The sequence below is a fragment of the Eptesicus fuscus genome, chromosome 18 (assembly GCF_027574615.1).
Source record: "Eptesicus fuscus isolate TK198812 chromosome 18, DD_ASM_mEF_20220401, whole genome shotgun sequence".
Classification (NCBI taxonomy): Eukaryota; Metazoa; Chordata; class Mammalia; order Chiroptera; family Vespertilionidae; genus Eptesicus; species Eptesicus fuscus.
In genome coordinates, this window is record NC_072490.1 from 6,795,954 (window position 1) to 6,814,994 (window position 19,041).

The following is a 19,041-nucleotide window of genomic DNA, read 5'->3' on the forward strand; positions in this document are numbered from 1 at the left end:
GGACCCAGGACAGCCTGTCTGTCCCCAAGCCCCAGGCAGTGGGGTTCAACCTCAGTCCCCTTCTGAGGCCACAGCCCCCTGGAAGGGGCTAAGAAATTCTCCCCTGGTGTGTGGCTCCCTTGCCTCTCACTACGGCGGCGTAGGCCCCTCCCCCGCTTCTGGCTGGAGAAGGCGCCAGACACAGCAGGCAGCAGCAGTCTGCCCAGAGGCCCAGCGGATCGTAGCTGTTCGGAGCGTGGGTCCTGGAGCCAGAATGTCTAGGTCTGAATCCTGGTCTTCCACTTATCAGCTGTGGAACCTTTGGCAGATTTCTTAGCTTCTTTGTGTCTCGTTTCCTCATCTGTAAAATGGGAACAATAAGAGTCAACTGCTTCATTGTGTAGTTAACGTCCAGGTAAAACGCCTAATGCCAGGTTCAGTATAACTGTCAGCGGCGATGATTGCTCCTTGACGCATCACGATCGTGGAGACCTAAGCGGCTGGAGTGACCCTGCTCAGCCCGGATGGGCAGTGTCTCCTGGTCCTCCCTGCTCCTCCCAGCTTCTCCCCTCGCTGCTCTTTTATTTTAGACCATTTTTCTGTCCTGAATAAACTAATTGACCTGCTTCGAAGAAGCGGCAGGCTCGAAGATGCCCCTGTCTTCTTTGAATTGGCCAAGAAGGTGTCTAGCCGAGTGCTTTTGGAGCCAGGGTTCAACTACTGCACAGGCATCTACCACTGGTGAGTGTGGGGGCAGGGAGGGGGCGTTGGGGGGTCCGGGGGGGCGGTGTCCAGCCTTTCCGGTGAGGAGGCTTTCTCCTTCACAGGCAGGCTGGGCCTTTGCAGAGATTCAGCTTCCAGACCCGGGAACAGGGAGACCAGCGCTCCAGCCCCTGCACACCCCGGGTCTCAGTCTCCCCCTGTGATTTTGGTGTTTCCTCCGCTGCAGGCATATAGGGCAACCCACTGAAGCGCTCAAGTTCCTAAACAAAGCTCGCAAGGACAGCACCTGGGGCCAGAGCGCCACCTGCTCCATGGTGCAAATCTGCCTGAACCCAGACAACGAGATCGTGGGAGGAGAGGCCTTCCCCAACCTTGTGCCCGAGGAGAGGTCAGGGCCTGGGGGCAGGGGCGGGACCCTGGGAAGGGCGGGGAGAGCCTGCAGCCTCCCTCTGGGCCCAGACGCTCTGAGGGCGGTGCAGGCCGGCCCGTGGCCTCAGGCTCCCCCCCATGCCTCCAGTTGCCCCAGCAGGAAGGAGTCGGAGCAGCTGGGCGTGCGAACCGCGGAGAAGCTGCTGCGGGAGTTCCACCCGCACACGGCCTGGGGCCAGACGCAGCTGCAGCTGCTGCAGGGCCTCTGCCTGCTGGCCACCAAGGAGAAGGCGAACATGGAGGCCGCGCTGGGCACCTTCATCCAGATGGCCCAGGTGGAGGTGCGCTGGCCGGCCAGGTGGGCAGGGGCGCCGGCGGGAGAGGTTGAGGTTCCCGGCGCCGACGTCCGCTTCCCACCCCCCTCGGGCACAGAGGGACAGTGTCCCCGCGCTGCTGGCCATGGCGCAGGCCTACATGCTGCTGAAGCAGGTCCCCAAGGCGCGCACACAGTTGAAGCGTCTGGCCAAGGCCCCGTGGGCGCTGGCCGAGGCCGAGGACCTGGAGAAGAGCTGGCTCCTGCTGGCTGACATCTACTGCCAGGGCGGCAAGTTCGACCTGGCCTCAGAGCTGCTGCGGCGCTGCGTGCAGCACAACAAGGCAAGGGGCCCGATGCCCGGGGAGCGGTGGGGGGGACACCGGGTGGCAGGCGTCTAGGGTAGAGCAGATGTGGGAGGAGGAGAGACCAGGAAAGAGCAGGATGGGAACAGGGAGCACAGCACGGGGCAAGGCAAGAAGAGGCGTACAGCCCGGCCGGTGTGGCTCAGTGGTTGAATGTTGACCCATGAACCAGGACGTCACAGTTTGATTTCCCCGTCTGGGCACATGCCCGGGTTGTGGGCTCGCACCCCAGTGGGGGACGCACAGGAGGCAGCCGAACAATGATTCTCTCTCATCATTGATGTTTCTATCTCTCTCTTCCTCTCCCTTCCTCTCTGAAATCAATAAAAATATATTTAAAAGGAAAAAAAAAAGAGGCATACAAAGTCAGGCAGCCAAGGGGAACGTGGGATGGGGGAGAGAGTTGGGAAGGATTCCTGGGTCCAGGGGTCGCTCCGGCGGGGAGGGCCTGCCCGCTGCAGAGGTCTGACCGGCGTCCTCCGCAGTCCTGCTACAAGGCCTACGAGTACCTGGGCTTCATCATGGAGAAGGAGCAGTCCTACCAGGACGCAGCCGCCAACTACGAGCTGGCCTGGAAGTTCAGCCATTACGCCAACCCTGCCGTCGGTAAGGCCACCCGTCGAGGCCCGGGTGCACGTGGGCCCGGGAGGGCGTCGGCAGCAGGACCACCACCCTGACCTCACCGCAGGCCTCAGGTCCTCTATTCGGGCCCGTGGTGGGAACCAGAGGGTCACTCCGGTCATCAGAGTGCCACCACCGTCTGTATTCTCCCTGCCCTTGAACAGGCTTCAAATTAGCTTTCAACTACTTGAAGGGCAAGAAGTTCGTGGAGGCCATCGAAGTCTGCCACAATGTAAGCCACCAGCACTGGCCCGGGGTGGGAGGGGGGGGGGGAGTGGGGGGGGGCGGGGGTTGGGGCAGCAGCCTGACGTGTTGGCAGGGAGCCCATCTGATGTTTTTACCCCCTTTCTCTCTCTGTTCAAGGTCCTCGGGAAGTACCCCAACTACCCCAAAATCAGAGAAGACATTTTGGTAAAGGCCCAGGGGTGCCTGAGGGCCTAGCTGTGGTCGGTGGGAGCCAGGTCGGATGGAAGCCACCAACCTACGGAAATTTCATGGAGGGGGGGTGGGATGTGGGTCAGTGGAGTAGAGATTCAGAAAATGACATATTCTTCCCCAGGCCTGTAGTGTGTGATTTATTCGAGCCATGCCTCCTCTGGTCTAAAGGGCGCCCCAAAGCTTTCTGTGTTTAAGGACAACAAGCAGCTGAGCTTCCACTGGCTCACGGGGCACCTCTTTTAGATCAGGCCCCTTTCGATCAGCCACTTTTATTCCAGACTCTGGAAAGCGACAGAGGGGAGCAAAGAGGTGGTTAAAAAAATGCCCTACAGCTATTTTAATGTTGGTACGGTAGCCCTGTAAATGCCTCTCCTCTCCTGTCTGGTCCCCCGAGTCCTGGAGCTAAAGAGGCAGCCCTCCTTAATGATGCTCTTCCCTGCCACGGTGCTCGCTGCATCCTCCCTGGCAGCAGGAGCAGATGGGAGGACCAGGTGCACGAGGTCCCCATGGCTGCGGAGCCGTGTGAGAGAGAGACCGCCACCCTGCGGGCTGCAAGGGTCGTCGGCCCACTCTGTCCCTTGCATTCTGTCTCCTCCTCCCCGAGTCCCCAGCTGGCCTCTGCTGGTCCCCACTGGTTTGGGCAATTACCCTTGCCTAGGACAGGGAAACACATCATAAGAAAAAATAGTTCCCACTTCAGCTTCTGTAAAAGACACTGACCAAGTCATTCATCCTCCAGAGAAACCCTTTAGCACCTACGGGGACAAAGGCAGTGGTCCCTGCTTAGGTGAGCATCGTCCGTTGTGACTGGCAAGAGGGTGGTAGAGGTCACCTTTGCTGTGCGCCCAGTGCCTCTCTTCCTGTTTATCAGGATGGCAATAATGGGCCCGGCTGACCTCGGGGGAAGGGACTCTGGGAATCGGGAGGTCTCTAGAATGTCCGTGTGTAACCTTCCTAAGATCCTTCCTTCCCCTCTCTTGGACTCAATGTCCCCACCTGTGGCAGGAAATTAGACCAGATCTGTGTGTTCCCAAATCAAGGTACAAATCCCTGCCAGTGATGTTTAGAAAACATGTTTCAAGTTTAATAACTGTGAGTTTAGTTTTATACAATGAAGAACAGCACAACCAACCCATGAATCCGTGGGTGGTGTTACATAGAATGGTTCTAACTTTTAAGCATGTTGATATAATTGATATATGGCGTAAAATGCTTAGTATGAGTAGCGTGTGGATATGGCAAAGTTATCGAGAGAAGTCCGGTGACTAAGGTTTGGGAACAGCGAACGAGTGAGGGTCCCTTTCAGAGCAGCTCGAGTTGTCCTTGCTGGCTGAGCCTCGTTTGCCGTGTGGTGTGCGTGGCCTCTTGGTATGAGTTTGCCGTGTGGTGTGCGTGGCCTCTTGGTATGAGTTTGCCGTGTGGTGTGCGTGGCCTGTTGGTATGAGTTTGCCGTGTGGTGTGCATGGCCTCTTGGTATGAGTCGATCACCTGGAAGCCTTTCCCCAAGGGACTCCCCTCTTTCTTATGGGAAAACAGTCCACTTGACTGTGAGGTGCTTACAGCTCCGTTTCTTCGGGAGGGCTTGTGCCGCGCCTGCACAGCCAGGTTCGGTGAGCCTGAGGCGGGCGGTGAAGGATTGAGAAAAGACAGACAGGAGAAGAAGGCTGGGTCTGGTTGGGACGCTGCCCTCTCTGATGGCGAGACAGCCCCACGGCCTGCAAGCCGTGTCTTTATTTTATAGCCAGATTCCAGGAGGCAAAGCAAGGCCGTGGTCAAGATGTTTACAACATTCTCGTGGTTTCGAATCTACTCAGTTACGTGCACCTGATCAAGCTTTGTTTACTTGCTGCGCCTCCCGCAGCCTGTATCACTCAGCCACGTGGGACCACAGGTTGGGACCATAACCTGTCCAAACACTGTAGCCGCTCTCCACAGGGGCTATGTTGAGAGGTCTGTCTGTATGGAAAACGATGCCAAAAAATATTGTATATTCAGCACATTCATATTGCTGTAAAACCTAGACCAGTGGTTGGCAAACTCATTAGTCAACAATTAGGCCACGCACACCACGCTGTCATTAGGGGCAGTGACTTTACCCTTCGAGCCAAATATCAACAGTACGACGATTGAAATTTCTTTTGAGAGCCAAATTTTTTAAACTTAAACTTCTTCTAATGCCACTTCTTCAAAATACTCACCCAGGCCGTGGTATTTTGTGGAACAGCCACACTCAAGGGGCCAAAGAGCCGCATGTGGCTCGTGAGCCGCAGTTTGCCGACCACTGACCTAGACTGTCTTCATTTATCTTAAAAAAACAAAAAGTCAAGTGGCCCTGTGGCTCTAGAGGGGGAGTGAGCAGGTTCAGTCTAGCCATGGGCTGTGTCCACAGGGTAGGAGCTCGCAGGGCCTAACAGCTGGGGTATTGGAGCTGCTGGAGGCTGCCACCCAGACCCCAGGGCAGTCAGAGCTGAGCCTCACTGCCTTTGGAGAGGTGGGCTTGGGGATCACGCAAGCTGAAGCAATCTCTACAAAAGGAATCCAGGGGCCAGTGAGAGAGGAGACAGGGCAACTCGGTGTCCACCATGAGAAGCCTAAGACCTGGCTGTCCCTGCCTAAGTTGGGCACAAGGACAGCCTACCCCACCACGGGCCAGACTCGAAGCCTTGAGTCCTCTTGTGGCCACTGACCTTATGGCCATGTGTGTGCATGTCCCGAGGCAAGAGATGTACCTAAATAAGGTGACAAAACTGGTAAGAGAAAAAAAAAAAAGAGGCTAAAACATAGAAATAGAGGCCAGAGCATGAAAAGAGCATGGAAGTCATGAGGCATGTTCCAGACTCTCTTCGGAGTGCTGTACATACATGAACTAGACAAGCTTAGGAGGTGAGCAGGGTTATTTGCACAGTCAGTACTGAGGACACCTGGGCACAGTGAGGAGGAAGTCATTTGCATAAGAAATCTCACTTGGTAGTAGAAGAGCTGGGATTTGAACTTGGCACTGTGGGTCCGTGCGTTTAACCAGTAAACCACAGAGAGTACAAACAGAGGCAGAGGATTCGAACAAGAAGTCCGGTCTCCTTGTTGGGTCCCCTTCCCAGCACTTGTGCAAATCAGTATTATTGCTAAGAGGGAGGCTGACCTTGCCCCTCAAGGGGGGCTCACCAGGGCAGAGTGCAGCTTGCTCCTCTGGCCTGCAGCCCAGGCGGCCAGGGGCAGGTCAGACAGGTCTGGCTGGTGCAGATGGATGAAGTTCTACAGCTTCCGGCGTGTGGTGCTCAAGTCCCCAGGGACCTCAGTAGCTCAGCCCCACACAAGGCCTCTACCCACCCCACCCCTCTGCCTGCCTCCACCTGGGGGAGGGGCGGCGACTTCACCCTTCGAGCCCCAGCTCCGTGAGGGTGAGTGGGAGTGCGTGCCCTCACCCATCCAAGCACACAGCTTGTCTGACTACCCACCCCGGAGACCCCTGGAGAGAGAGGGGTTCTTCCACCGGGAGAACTCCGTGAGCCCAGCCAGCCTCTCGTAGCTGGCTTCGTCTGCAGGTTGCCTGGCCTGCACGGAAGGAGGCCCAGCGTGTTGTGTCCTCGTTCCCATTCCCAACACAGCCTCAGTACCCACGCGGCCCTGCAGGGCGTCTCCCCTTCCCTCCCCCCGACCTCCTGAGCGTACACCCGTGTTCTTGTCTCCCCACAAACGCAGACCACACCATTAAAAATAGAGCCTTTTTATTGGTGCCTGTGAGTTCAGGCATAAGGTGTTCCCACAAGCACGCAGGCTGACGGCCTCCTGGGTGAGAAGGCAAGCGCAGAGCCTGGGCTCCTTGGCACAGACACAGAGAAAAATGAATAAATTATAGTTACAATATTCAGGGGCAATATAGAAACTAGGATGCAAAATTCATCATCAAGGAACGGCAGAAGAGCCATAAGGCACCACCCCTGGCCCTGGCCAACTGGCCCAGGGAGCAGGCAGGTGGGCCGGGCGGAGTGCAGTGTCCAGAAAGCCCTGAGATTGTCTTCCAGGGCATGCGGTGGGCCCGGAGGCACTGAGGCGGCCCCTGGCTCTCTCTCGGCCTCCTGCATTCCCCTTCCTGCATTGATGGACCGGGACTAAAGGCTATGGCCCTTGGGGGAGGGGAGAGATGGGGCAGAGGACAGGAAGTGGAGGGGGCCGAGTGGGTCACGGTTGGTCAGCTCCGTCCCTCCTCTGCCCAAACACTGTCCGAGGCTAACCTCTGCCTGCTCAACCACCCAGAGCCAGGCAGCTGCCACAGCAGACAGAGGGTTTGAATCCACATCTGGTCTACACCCAAGACCAGGCAGGGCGGGGCTGCAGGCCTACAAGGTGAAAGGGACTCACGGGGTCCGTGCCCCACCCTGACCTCAGCATTGCCTACCAGCCAGGGATGAGAAGCCTAAGCTGCCTGTCTCCAAATAAATTATGGAAATAAATTAGAGTCTTCACAGTCCAGAGGATTCAGCCACCCGGGGGGGGGGGGGAGGGCTCAGGGTGGCAGAAGCCGGAAGAGGTAGATGTTTCCAGCCCTGTCTCGCTGTCATTAGGCTAAGAAACATCATGCCCTCCTCTTCCTGGCATGCGCCATGGAAGTGGGAGAGACTGGGCACCAGGGGCTGGGTGGCCGAAGGGGGGAGCCCCCTCCCACTCTCTTCAGCACAGAAAGTTACAAAAATAAATAATACATCGATCCAGAGTGTTGCATGAAAATCAGGAATGCCCACATGGGTGAGTCAGCCAATGGGAGACGGTTACATACAGGCCACCCCGGAGCCCCCAAATTATGACACAGCAGCAACAGGGCGTTCGGGGCCGGGAAAAGGCACCCTAGTCCTCGCACAGGCACGGGCTCCAGCAGGGACGCCAGGGCAGTGTCCTCACACAACCGGCAGTCCCAGAAGGAAGCCAGTGTCCTCGGCAGCCGGCTCAGACAAGCCCATGATGGATTCCAGGAAGCAAACGCCGGTGTCCCCAGGCGGGGAAAAGGCAGGTGAGGGAAAGTGGGGCGCCTCCAAGTTGTCCAGGGCGTCAGACACCTTCCGAGAGGTGTAGTGGGGCCCCAGACTGTAGTCTGGCAGGGCCTGGAGCAGCTCAAAGGAGTCGCAGGAAGACCAGCTGAGGTCCACTGAGCTGCTCTGGCCGGCGTCCACGCTGGGCGGCACCTCGGTGCCAGGGAGGCTGCCTTCTCCCAGCCCTTCAAGGTCACTGTTTAGGAAGCAGCTGGCATCCAGGTTGGCATTTTCATCCAGGATGCCCGATGTGAAGCTGGTATTGGAACAGCTGTGGGTCCAGCCGGCCAGGCCACCGGGGTCACCAGAACCAAAGATATCAGCCAGGTGGAAGCAGCTAAGGTTGTCGAGGTTCCCCACGCCCGCTTCTTCCTCCTCCTCTCCACCCGCGTCTGAGTCACTGAATCTCAGGATCTGCTCCAGGCTGTCGTCGTCCATGCCAGGCTGGGAGCCAGGGTCAGGCAGGGCTGGATGGGCAGGACTGTCGGGGGGCTCGCTAGTGCCCGATGCTGCTGAGGAATCCGTCATGTCGCTGCTGCAGCTGTGGTCTCCCAGCTCGCTGCTCACGGGCGGGTTGGCCAGTGGGAAAGCGGGGGTCAGGATCTGCCCACCGGGGCTGGGTGGACTGCCCAGGGAAGGGGCCTCCAGCTCCCCGAGGCTCTCAGCCCCCTGCTCCAGCTGCAGGCGGGTGAGCGTGTGGAGCAAATGGGTCTGAACCCGCGCCTGATTAAATTCCACGCGGCCCTTGGGGTTCTCGCAGCCCTCCTTGCAGCAGCCACAGGGGAACGCTGTGTGGTCCATCTGCAGAGAAGGCAGAGGCACGGGTGAGGACCCTGAGGAGCCCAGGGAAGCAGCCCCCCAGCGCAGGCTCCCGCTCCCAGCCCAGCCCGACCACCGTACCTGGCACTTGATGCCCGCCAGGCTGCAGCTGCAGGTCTCAGGGTCACAGACCCTGTCGCAGCGACAGCCACAGTCCTCCCGGGATTGGCGCAGCGCCTGCAGCTCCCGCTTCTCCTCCCGGTCGATCTTCCGCACGCCTGCAGCCCGCAGCAGGGCCCGCCGCTTCCGGGCTGGGTAGGGGTGCAGGGAGGTCATTTCCTCCAACCGGCCACCTGCCATGGCCTCTGCCAACTCCTCATCCACAGAGGCATCATCAATGGCATCCACTGTCAGTGTCAGGCCGGCCTCCGCCTCAGGTACCCCAGCCTCTGTCAGCTGCATCCAGGGGAGAGAGGAGGGATGTGAGAGGCACAGACGCGGTGGTCTCAGTCCCCACAGCCACCAGTCACCCGACCAACGCCCCCCACGTGCTACTCTGGGCTGGATGGACACTGAGGGTATCCCAGTGATCAGGACAGCCAAGAACACTGCCCTCAGGGCATCTGCGAAGAGATTTCCTGTCCATTTCATGGACAACGCCCTCCCCCCGCCAGATACACCGACCCCCCAGTGTCCGTCAATTCCACACCCTCCTCCCCAGTGAGGTCAGACAGGTTCAGGTACCATGCCCCATTCTGCCTGCACATCATCCGGGCAACAGGTCCCGATCAAGCCACCACGGCCCCATGCATGTCTTCCCCCAAACAGCGAGCAAACCAGCACCTGCATCTGGTGCCCCGCCCCCCGAGGCTAGGCCTTCCCTGTGGACCTCAGTGGGGTCTCCTACCTTCGACCGCAGCACCTCCAGCTTCTCCTCCTTCAGGCGCAGGCGGAGCTTCTCTCGCCGTGCCCGGGCCTGCTCCTGGGCAAACCCGGCCAAGGAGAAGCGGCGGCAGGCACTGTGGCGAGGGGCCATACCCAGAGTGCAGCCACCGCGGCTGGGCACGCTGGTGAAGCCCTGGCACCGAGGGAAGTAGAAGACGGTGGTGCCATTGAAGGCTACGCGGCCTGGGCGCTTCCGGGGAGCCCGCTTCAGGATGGACGAGGCTGGAAGGCAAGCAGAGAGGGGGTCGCGCATGAGTTCTCTGTGATCCGCAGCACGAGCCCCTGGAAGAGGACCCTGGTCCACTGCTCCTCACACACACCCCCGCCCCAAAAGAGATGGATTCAAATTTAGAAGCCAAAAAAAAATGAGGAGCCAGCCTGGCTGGGATTAGAGTTGGTAAAACTGGGCACCACCCCTATGCCAATCCCAGCCTATAGCTATTACCAGATGAAAGGAGAGCATGTGTAAGTGTAAACATCTTTCCCATCTTTATAAGCAGATTGTAGGTCCCTTGTATGGTTTTCTAGTTGTTGTTTTTTTTATTGATTTGTAGGAGCGCTTTACATATGCTACTAGAGACATTAGGGGCAATGTGGCCTGTCCAATGCAATACACAGAATTCTCATTCCCTCTGCGAGCTGAATTGGCTAGCACTTCCTGGACGATGGGAACCCGCAGTGGTGACAGACAGCATCCTCCTCTTGTTCCTGACCTAGTGGGAAATGCTTCCAGTATTTCCTCATTAGTCAGAACCAGCTTTTGGGATGAAACCTATTTTTTAACCATTTAAGTAGAATTCACTTATGTCTATCTTACCGAGAGTCTTATCTAGAAGGAACATTATGTTTTATCAAATATTCTTTCAGCATCTAGAGTAGCTCTTACATTTTTCTTCCTCTGACACAGACAGTTGGCAAACTATGAGATTGGTTTTTATATTAAAACATCCTTCTATTTCCAGGATAAACCCACAGTCGTTTCGTCAGTTAATGCACCGTTAGATCTATGTGCTAAAAATCATACTTTTTTATACGGAATGCAGACATGCAGGTAGTACATAAACGAACATCATCTCATAAAATATCAGGTGGGGGCGATGAGGGAAAACGTGGTCTGAAAAGGCTCCTTGGGGCCCTAACCGGTTTGGCTCAGTGGTTAGAGCGTCGGCCTGCGGACTGAAAGGTCCCAGGTTCGATTCCGGTCAAGGGCATGTACCTGGGTTGCGGGCACATCCCCAGAAGGGCGTGTGCAGGAGGCAGCTGATCGATGTTTCTCTCTCATTGATGTTTCTAACTCTCTATCCCTCTCCCTTCCTCTCTGTAAAAAATCAATAAAATATATATTTTTTAAAAATGAAAAGGCTCCTTGGGCCTGGGGGGAGCAATCATACAAAGCAAAGGTTGAGAAACTGCTCCCAGGACTCCTCTGTCAGTTTGGAACCAGAATCTGCCAGCTTGAAAAATAACCTTTTCACTCCGGTCAGGTAAAGCCAAGTGGCATTTTGACAGGAGAGGGACCGGCTTGACAGGCCTCGCAGCGGAGAAGTGCGGGCGTGGGGCTCCGGCAGAGCAGCTGGAAGGAGGACAGGGCGAGAGCTGGAGAAACGAAACTGGAACAGAAGGGAGGAGCCGGGGCGGGAGGGCTGAGGGCCACTCTCAGGAGCTCTGCCCTGAATGTCATGACTTTGAAACAGGGGAGTCCCAAGGTCAAAGGTGAATGTAGCCAAGACCAAGCGCCTCTGGACAGTGGGCATTCCTCAGTGCCCAGGATGGCTTTGACATATGCCTCCCGATTTCATCTTTAGGAAGGAAGGAGGGGGGCGGTGTGTGGTGGGGTCCCCAGGGGAGTAGGGACTCACGGGTAAAACTTTGGGGGCCACAGACGTTCCGGTCAGGCGGGGACATCTGATCCCAGGGGCCCTCCTCTTCCAGGTCCCAGGCTGGGGAGACCGAAGAGCTTGGGGAGCAGGAGCCAGAGTGGTGGCCCGAGGAGGACGAAGACGAAGACGAGCAGAGTGAGGAGTCATCCTCTTCCAACTGGTCAAACTTCCTCTTCAGCAACCCAGCCATGGCGGGTCCCGGGCGCAGACAGCCTGGAACGGGAAGGAGAAAGCTCTCAGAGGTGGGCCGGAGGTGTCCCAGATCGGCCCCTCTCCCCCTGACCCTCCGAGGTGTCCCAGATCGTCCCCTCTCCCCCTGACCCTCCGAGGTGTCCCAGATCGTCCCCTCTCCCCCTGACCCTCCGAGGTGTCCCAGATCGTCCCCTCTCCCTCTGACCCTCCGAGGTGTCCCAGATCGTCCCCTCTCCCCCTGACCCTCAGAGGTGTCCCAGGCCCTCCCGCCCCAGCCCCGGAGCTCTATGTGCAGGGGGCACATCCCCAGGGGGCTCCTTTGCACAAGACAGAGCAGAGAGGCCCGAACCCTCGTCCTGGTGCTTGGAGACTCCCCGCCCTCGGCCCTGAAGCCCTTCCAGGACACGGCCAGGCTCCGTCCCCACCACCTCCCACAGCCACCTACACAGGCGCGCACACACCAGACTAGCAGATGGACCGACAGACCTCTGCCTAGCCTCGCTCGTTCCCCGACAGGAATCCTGGGGGCTGACTCACGGGCTGGGTGATTCACAGGGCTCGCATCTGTGTGCTTGTGTGTGTGTGTGTGAGAGACTGTCTGCGCGGCCATGGCTCCCCCTCCCCCTCCCCCTCCCCTCAGAGCACACCCACAGGCACACCGCCCTGCGGCCCCGGTCCCGGTCCGGGCCAGCCAGGACACCCCGGGAGGGACACAGGCTGCTCTGCCGCTGGCCCTGCTTCCCACACCCAGGCCTTTCCCGGGCCCCTCCTCTCCCGGGAAGGACCTGCTCAGACTCTCCCTCAGAAACCCCCGCCCCACGGGGGACACCCAGGCTTCATGTCGCTTTCCTATCTCCTGTTTGGTCTTACAAGGTCACCTCCATCTGCCTTCTCTAATATCTAGCCCTGTTTGTTTGAATTAACTTCCCATGGAAATTATTGTTTCCCATTAAAAAAAAAAAAAAAAAAAACTCTCCAGTGAAACCGACCTGCCAGGACAATGCCCCCCTCTCTCCAGTCTGTAGCTCGGTGACTTGGAGCCTCCCCAGGACACCCTGCTCCGGGCTCCCCTTTGCAGGTCGCAGTCCTCCGCGGGAATGCAACCAGACTCCCACAGTCTGGCTGGCCCCATCCAAGTGGAGTGGAGGGGACTTGGGGTTCCCTCCCCTAAATACCAAGGCAAATAACAGTCCCTTCCACCCCCTTGGGAATCCCCGAAGGACGCCGTCCTAAGGGCTGATCACAGCTACCTTGTCTCTGCACATCCGGTGGCACTCAGGGCTCGGCCCCCAGGAGGTCACCGAGAGGAAAGGGAAACGATGCAGGGGCCCCGGAGCTGGGGAGCCCCTCCCCCACAGCTATCACAGGAAACGAGAGAGAACAGGAAAAGCCAACCAGAAGGCTGGCGATCTCCCCTCCTCAGGTGTCCTTTCTACACACCCCTTTCTCCCTTTGCCCAGCCTCCCTCTCACCAAGTCCCTGCACCCTAGACCTAGAGGGTGTGCTGTCGATGGACTTACTGGGTAGGCTGACTGGATAAAATTCTTTGCAGGGACAGCCTGTCCCCGCAGGCACAAGGGGAGCAAGAGAGGGCTGGCCTCCTTGCAAACTCTCCACATTGGGCCCGGGGTGGGGGTGGGGGATGAGGGGAAAGAGGACACACAGGTGTTTCCGGGGGCTTCTCGGCGGTGCGTTCTCAGGCTCGGCACCCCCTCCCAGGCTTAAACCACAAACAAAAACAACCCAGCTCGCAGCTGACCTGCAGCTTCTCCCAGGAGATGGGGGGACTTGGCGACCCAGAATCAGGCTTGCACACATATAACAACACATGCAGGCCAGAGACGCTCAGACACACAGGGACAAACCACACCCAGGCTCGCTGTCCCCACCAGTCTCCCGACGAGGCCCATCCTTTCCCAAGCTCCAGATGTGTCTACGGGGTGCTGAGTGGCTCCCTAATCACACACCCCAGCCTGAGACCCCCTTCCCCCAACGCCAAATGCCCACTTGGTATTTCTGCCTGGCTGTTCCCTAGAAACATAAAATTCTGCAGGCCCCAAATCGAACCCCTTGTCTGTGCCCCCCTACCCCCCCACCCGTGCCATCTGTTCCTCTTCCTGTGTTCCCTATCTTAGTAACAGCACTGCCACCCACCCGGTTACTCAAGCCAGAAACCTGCAGCCATCCTCAACTCCTTCTTCCCTCTTCTCTCCCTCCATCCACCTCCCGTCACACGTTAACTCGTTTAATCCGCCCAAGGCCCGGCGCGGGCTCGGCAGGTATCATGGAGGCCACCCAGCACAGGGTTAAGAACCTTGGCTCCAGAACCAGACTGCTGGCATTTAACCCTGGCTTAGCTCTTAATTAGCTGAGTGACCCTGGATCAGTTCCTTAACCACGACACTCCAACCCTCTGTCATAAAACCTCGCAGGGTTAGGAGGCTTCCCTGAGTCAATTCATGTCAAGTGCTCAGTGCTCAGTGCTCAGTGCTCAGTGCCTGTGTCAATCTGCACCGTGAAGACAAGAATGAGCTCCTGGGGACACACACACACAGATGAATCTCGCTGATGCCACGTCAGATGAAAGGAGCCAGGCGCAAGAATGCATGTGAATGAAGCTCAAGAAAAGGCAGACCCGATCACTGGTAATGCAGGTTAGAACAGTGGTTACTACTGGGGGAGGGGAGGGATGCACTAGAACAGCCAGCAGGGAATCTTGGGGAAGTGGTGGGGTGGAGGGGAGAGGGGGGGCAGTCTGGAAATGTTCTAAGTTGATCTGGGTTGATATTTGTTCCATGCGTGTCTAAAACCATAAAATCCATCTAGCTGTGCGTGTAAGATTCATATACTTCATGCATTTTCTGTACGTCACCTGCAATTTAAGAAGTTTATTACCCTTGTGTCTCCACCCCCACTGTTATTACCCACGTCCTCTCCCCAGAGCCATTCTTTGCCCTGCAGCCAGAGTAATCTTATTAAACCCCCTATCTACCTGCCACCTCCATGTTTAGAATCCCCTGAGGGGATTCCACGAAAGGCTGAGAGGCCAGAGCAGGCCTAGCTGCAGCCCATCCTCCAGGCTCATCCTGTGAGTCTCCCCACCCCCCTCTCACTTGACACTCCAGCAGAACTTGGGGCGCCCCTAATCGCCACAACTTGCTCACCTCCTGGCCTATCATCTCCTAGAGGGCCTCCCCGAAACCCCCACTCCTCCTCACTCACTACAGGCCTCTCTGGGTCCTGGGAGCCCCACATCACAGCCCTCACCTCCCCACCTTGCAGTGGCCTCATTGCTCATCTCCCTCTCCCCAGGCTGGGGGCCTCTCAGCCTGGCTGTCATGGTGCCCGGGCCTAGAACGGAGCCTGGCATAGAGAAGGCAACTGAGGACCATCAGAGGTAGGCAGGTGGGTGCTTTGTGTCGCGCAGAAACAAGATTAACCCTTTGCACTCGCTTGCTTTTTTCTCGATTCCTTTATTCTACTCGGGATTTAATTTTTTAAATACCCCAGATTTGACAAAGCACGGCAGTAGAATAAAAAACTGGGAGTTTCTTTTCATACAAACTTATTTGGATTTTTTTATATTTCAAATTATTGATACATTCAAAGAGTAATTTTAATCTCGATGCTAACCGTGTCGAGTCACACTCGACATCCGACATCCGAGTGCAAAAGGTTAAGCACGTGAGTTCTCTGGGGTGGGGGGAGGGAGCGAGTGGTCAGTGTGATCTCAAGCTCCTGTCACAGTCAGTTTAAGGGGGGCGGGGTTCACACCCCTCCCCCAGCCTGCAGGTTTGAACAAGAAGGGTACCCAGAAGGGGGTGGCTCTGAGGGAGAAGAAAGTCTGCTTCAGGCAGGTGCCAAAGCAGGTGCCAACACATGCATCTCCGGAGGCTCCCTGTTCCCAAGTAAACAGAGAGAGAGGTCAAGGAAGCAGGTTTAACCTTGGTTCTGCCTCAGGGAGAGCTACAGAATGGGAACTTAAGGTGAGGGGTTATAAGCTCCAAAACTGCAGATGGAGAAACCAGGGCTGCGCTGCAGGCTTTGTGATGAACCCCCGCAGGATCTGCAGGCCTGGAATCAAACCAGAAACCGTCTCCTCCCCGATACTCCTTTGGGGCGAGGGAAGAAGGAAGAGCCACCATCCCACCTGGGAATCCAGAGGCTGAGAGAGGCAGAGGCAGGCGATAAGACAAAAAGACTCAGCCAGAGACAAGGAGAAGCCAAGAAAGAGGAATGAAAGATAGTGGAAGAGTCCAAGAAAAGTGTCAGACAGTGAGTCAGAGGGTGGGGGAGGGGCCTCCAGCAGCTACCCAGGAATCAGGATCCCCGACCGTGGCCCTGTTCCCAGGGAGCACAGCCCCCGCCCGGGGTCCTGGAGGAAGGAAAAGCAATTCCCAGGAGCTGGCTCAGACAGAAACACCACACCCCCCGGAGCCCCGGAGCCAGGCCCGGAATCAAAGAGAACCAGGCTTCTTCCGGGATCGGCCTGGGCCCTGAGAATCAGACCGCCTTCTTGCCAACACACACAGGAGCTGACAGTCCAGGGCGAGGGGGGCACACCTCCCCACCCGACTCACCGTAACTATCTCCACACTCAGGCCACACCGTGTGCATCCAGGAAAGGGCACCTCACCCTGGGCACCAAACAAACCAAGGCTATTGTGGGGGGCGGGCGGGGGTGGGGTTTAGGGGAAGAGACAATCTCGGGGCCTCTGAAGTCACACCCATTCCTCTGTGCACTCCAGCTGTCCCAATGCCCCAGCCCCCACCCCAAGCTAGTCTTGGGGAGGGGGCACCTTCAGCAGCCGCCTTCTAACTCCAAGAATCTGAAACATGTGTCTTTTAACCTCAGAGCCCCTGACCTGGGGGGGGGGGGGCAGGTCAGTTTCCCCCAAGACCCGAAGGGGCCCTCAAGAACTACTTCCTGGGAGAAGGGGGAGGGCGCCTCTGAGCACTGCCCCCCCCCCATGGGGCTTGGCTGGAGAAACAGCCTGGGCAGCCCAGAGGGCGGACAGGAAGCCTGGGCACACCCCTCCCCCACCTCTCCCTCTGAAAGTGATCAGAGGGGGGGCGGGGACAGTTCCTCCGCCTTGGCCTCCAGGGCCTGGCACTGGGCAGGTGCCAGATGCTTGCTGGCTACGTGAGGCCATTGCTTCTGCAGCAGGCAAACTGCACCTGACAGCGGCTGCTTCCTCCACCCCGGCCCGGCCTCCTGCACTCTCATTCATTCATTCATTCATTCATTCATTCCACAAACAATTATGGGACTCCAACGGAGGTGCCAGGCACTGCTCTGGCACTTGGGCACAGAGGGAGCAAGACACACATGAGTGCGGCCCCCTGAGGTGCTGAGTTTAGTGGGCAGGGGTACCATCAGAGGTTGCAAGCCCTGCTGTGTGCTGCGACGGTGGGTGGCAGGGGTGGGCAGGAGGGGTCCAGGGCTCTCCGCGGGAAGGATGGAGAGAGAGTTCAGACAGGGGGCACGTGAGTGAGGGACGTGAGAGGAGAGCTTGAGTGGCGTGCGGTGGGCGGTGCTGCAGGGCCAGGGCGCCCAGGTCAGGCCTCGGCCCCGAGGGCACAGGAAGCCACCGCAGGGTGGAAGCAGGGAGTGACAATACCAGATTTGCATTTTAAAAAGATGGCTCAGCACCGGGACGGGAGGAGGGGGTGTGCCCGGGGGTGACACGGTGCAGCCCGAGCTCAGGGAGAGGTGACAGGACAAGGACACGGGAGACCGGGGAACGGCCTGGGTGACCTCAGGCGGTGGGGACCACGGGGGGCAGGGATCTGAAGGATGTGGGGCCGAGGGGGGGATGAGGGGTGCTGGAGGGCGGTGGGACATCTGCGTGGAGGTGTCGGTGGGCAGTGGAGCTGGGGAGGGACCCTCGGTGTCGGGAGTGTGGGCTCTGCGTGTGACTGTGCCGGGGAGCCGGAGTGACTCAGTGCGTGCCGGTTGCCGTGGAGTCGGCATCTCCAGTGGGTGCCGGTGGAAAAGCCCCCGGGGGGGAGACCCGGAGGCCGGGGAGGAAGTGCGTGCTGGGGAGGGGAGAGGAAGTGCGTGGGAGACAGCCTGCGGGGCCCGGGGTGGCCGGCGGAGCTGCGCCGTGACTCACCGTGGTGGCCTCCGCGTGTGACGGCGACTGACAAACAGGTGAGTGTACGACACAACCCCTCCTCCCCCCGCCCTCCTCCCGCCCCCCTCCCGCCCGGGGTCCGTGACTCACGGAGCCTCCTCCTCGCTCATCCCTCCACTCCCTCCCGGGCCCGCCTCCCCGGGGCGCCGGGCACGCGCCGCAGCCCCAGCATCCACCCCCGGGGGGAGCCCGAGGAAGAAAGCGACAAATGTCACCTGCTCCGGCCACGAGAGGAACTTCTGAAAAGTTCTCCCGCAACTGGGTCAGAAGGGAACTCGCCCGCGGACGCGCGCACCCCGCCACCCGGCCTCCGCGCGCAGCTCGGCTCGGCTCGGCTCGGCTCGGCCGCCGCCGGCGCGGGGCTCGGGGCGCCGGGACTTCGTGGGGTGCCCGCGGCGGGGCGGGGGGAGGGGAGCGGGAAGCCTGCGCCTCCGGGCCCTGCCCCCTTCCCCCCCGCCCGCCCGGACCCCGGCCGTGTCACGCCGCCTGGGGCCCGCTGGGCTGTCCTGGCCCCCGCGCCCGCTCTAGGTGTCAGGGGGCAAACGGCAGGGGCCCGCGGTGCAGCGCCCCCCGCGCGGGACGCCCCCTCCCCAAAGTCCCCGCCCGGTCCGGCCCAGAACCCTTCGCGCCTACCTGCCGGCCAGGTGCTCTCCACGGACCCCGACGCGACCCACGTCCCGCCGGGACGCCCTCCGCTCCGCGACCCCGCGTCCACTCGGCCCGCAGCCGTCGGCCCAGCCTCCCCGGGCTCTGCGGTCCGGCAGCGGCGGCGGCGGGAGACAGTCTGCGCGGCCCCGCCCGCCGCTCCGCCCTCGTCGTCAGTGGAAAACTCCGGGGCTGGCCGCGCTGACGCAGCCCGGCCGCCGGCCAGGCCTCCCGCCGCCCCGCCCCGCCCCGCCCCGGAGGCGCCGCCCCCGCCCCGCCCCGCCCCGCCCCGCCCCGGAGGCACCGCCCCCGCCCCGCCCCGTCCCGCCCCGCCGGCGCACGGCCTCCCTGCTCCGCCCGGGCCTGTCCGGACCGCGAGCCAGCTCTCCCCGCTCTCCCGCAGGGGCACGTGTGCACGCCCCGCAGCGAGCCCCGGCCCGGGAGCCCACCCTCCGCCTCTCTTCCCGGCCGCAGACGCCACCCTCCCCACCACGCGTCCCTGAGCGTTTCCACCCTCACCCCTTCGCTGCAGCCGGCCCTCTCGCCTTTCTGACCCCTTGCTGCTGACTAGCACCCCATCGCTTCCAATGCCTCAGCTTCCAATGCCTCCTCCAGGGAGCCTTCGGGGACCCCTCTTCAGCCAGAGGCGTA

General features: G+C 59.4%; 2 protein-coding genes across 2 annotated transcripts in view; one reads left to right on the top strand and one right to left on the bottom strand.

Moving 5' to 3' along the window:
- Nucleotides 1-2,930, top strand: part of TTC21A (tetratricopeptide repeat domain 21A) — a 30,617-nt gene extending 27,687 nt beyond the window's left edge. Inside the window, exons 23-29 of the mRNA XM_008157166.3 lie at nucleotides 570-720; nucleotides 929-1,090; nucleotides 1,220-1,412; nucleotides 1,504-1,728; nucleotides 2,235-2,355; nucleotides 2,535-2,602; nucleotides 2,734-2,930. Of these exons, the coding sequence (XP_008155388.2) occupies nucleotides 570-720; nucleotides 929-1,090; nucleotides 1,220-1,412; nucleotides 1,504-1,728; nucleotides 2,235-2,355; nucleotides 2,535-2,602; nucleotides 2,734-2,811 (998 nt within the window). The 3' untranslated portion in view covers nucleotides 2,812-2,930. The remainder of the gene's footprint in view (nucleotides 1-569; nucleotides 721-928; nucleotides 1,091-1,219; nucleotides 1,413-1,503; nucleotides 1,729-2,234; nucleotides 2,356-2,534; nucleotides 2,603-2,733) is intronic.
- A 4,705-nt stretch (nucleotides 2,931-7,635) lies between these two features.
- On the bottom strand, nucleotides 7,636-18,559 carry CSRNP1 (cysteine and serine rich nuclear protein 1). The gene is made up of 6 exons (XM_054729674.1): nucleotides 18,379-18,559; nucleotides 16,189-16,245; nucleotides 11,396-11,629; nucleotides 9,499-9,758; nucleotides 8,733-9,047; nucleotides 7,636-8,633 (listed from the first exon to the last, which is right to left on the bottom strand). Exons 2-6 carry the CDS (start codon nucleotides 16,223-16,225, stop codon nucleotides 7,701-7,703), a joined length of 1,779 nt encoding a protein of 592 aa, XP_054585649.1. The 5' UTR covers nucleotides 16,226-16,245; nucleotides 18,379-18,559; the 3' UTR covers nucleotides 7,636-7,700.
- Between the last annotated feature and the right edge of the window lie 482 nt (nucleotides 18,560-19,041).

Bases quoted from the DNA above. Each gene is read 5' to 3' on its own strand.
- CSRNP1 (XM_054729674.1), bottom strand. From the start codon at position 16,225: ATGCACACGGTGTGGCCTGAGTGTGGAGATAGTTACG. The intron at 9,048-9,498 runs GTAGGAGACCCC...CCCTGGATGCAG, and splicing joins TGGAGGTGCTGCGGTCGAAG to CTGACAGAGGCTGGGGTACC. The intron at 8,634-8,732 runs GTACGGTGGTCG...CCTTCTCTGCAG, and splicing joins TGGCGGGCATCAAGTGCCAG to ATGGACCACACAGCGTTCCC.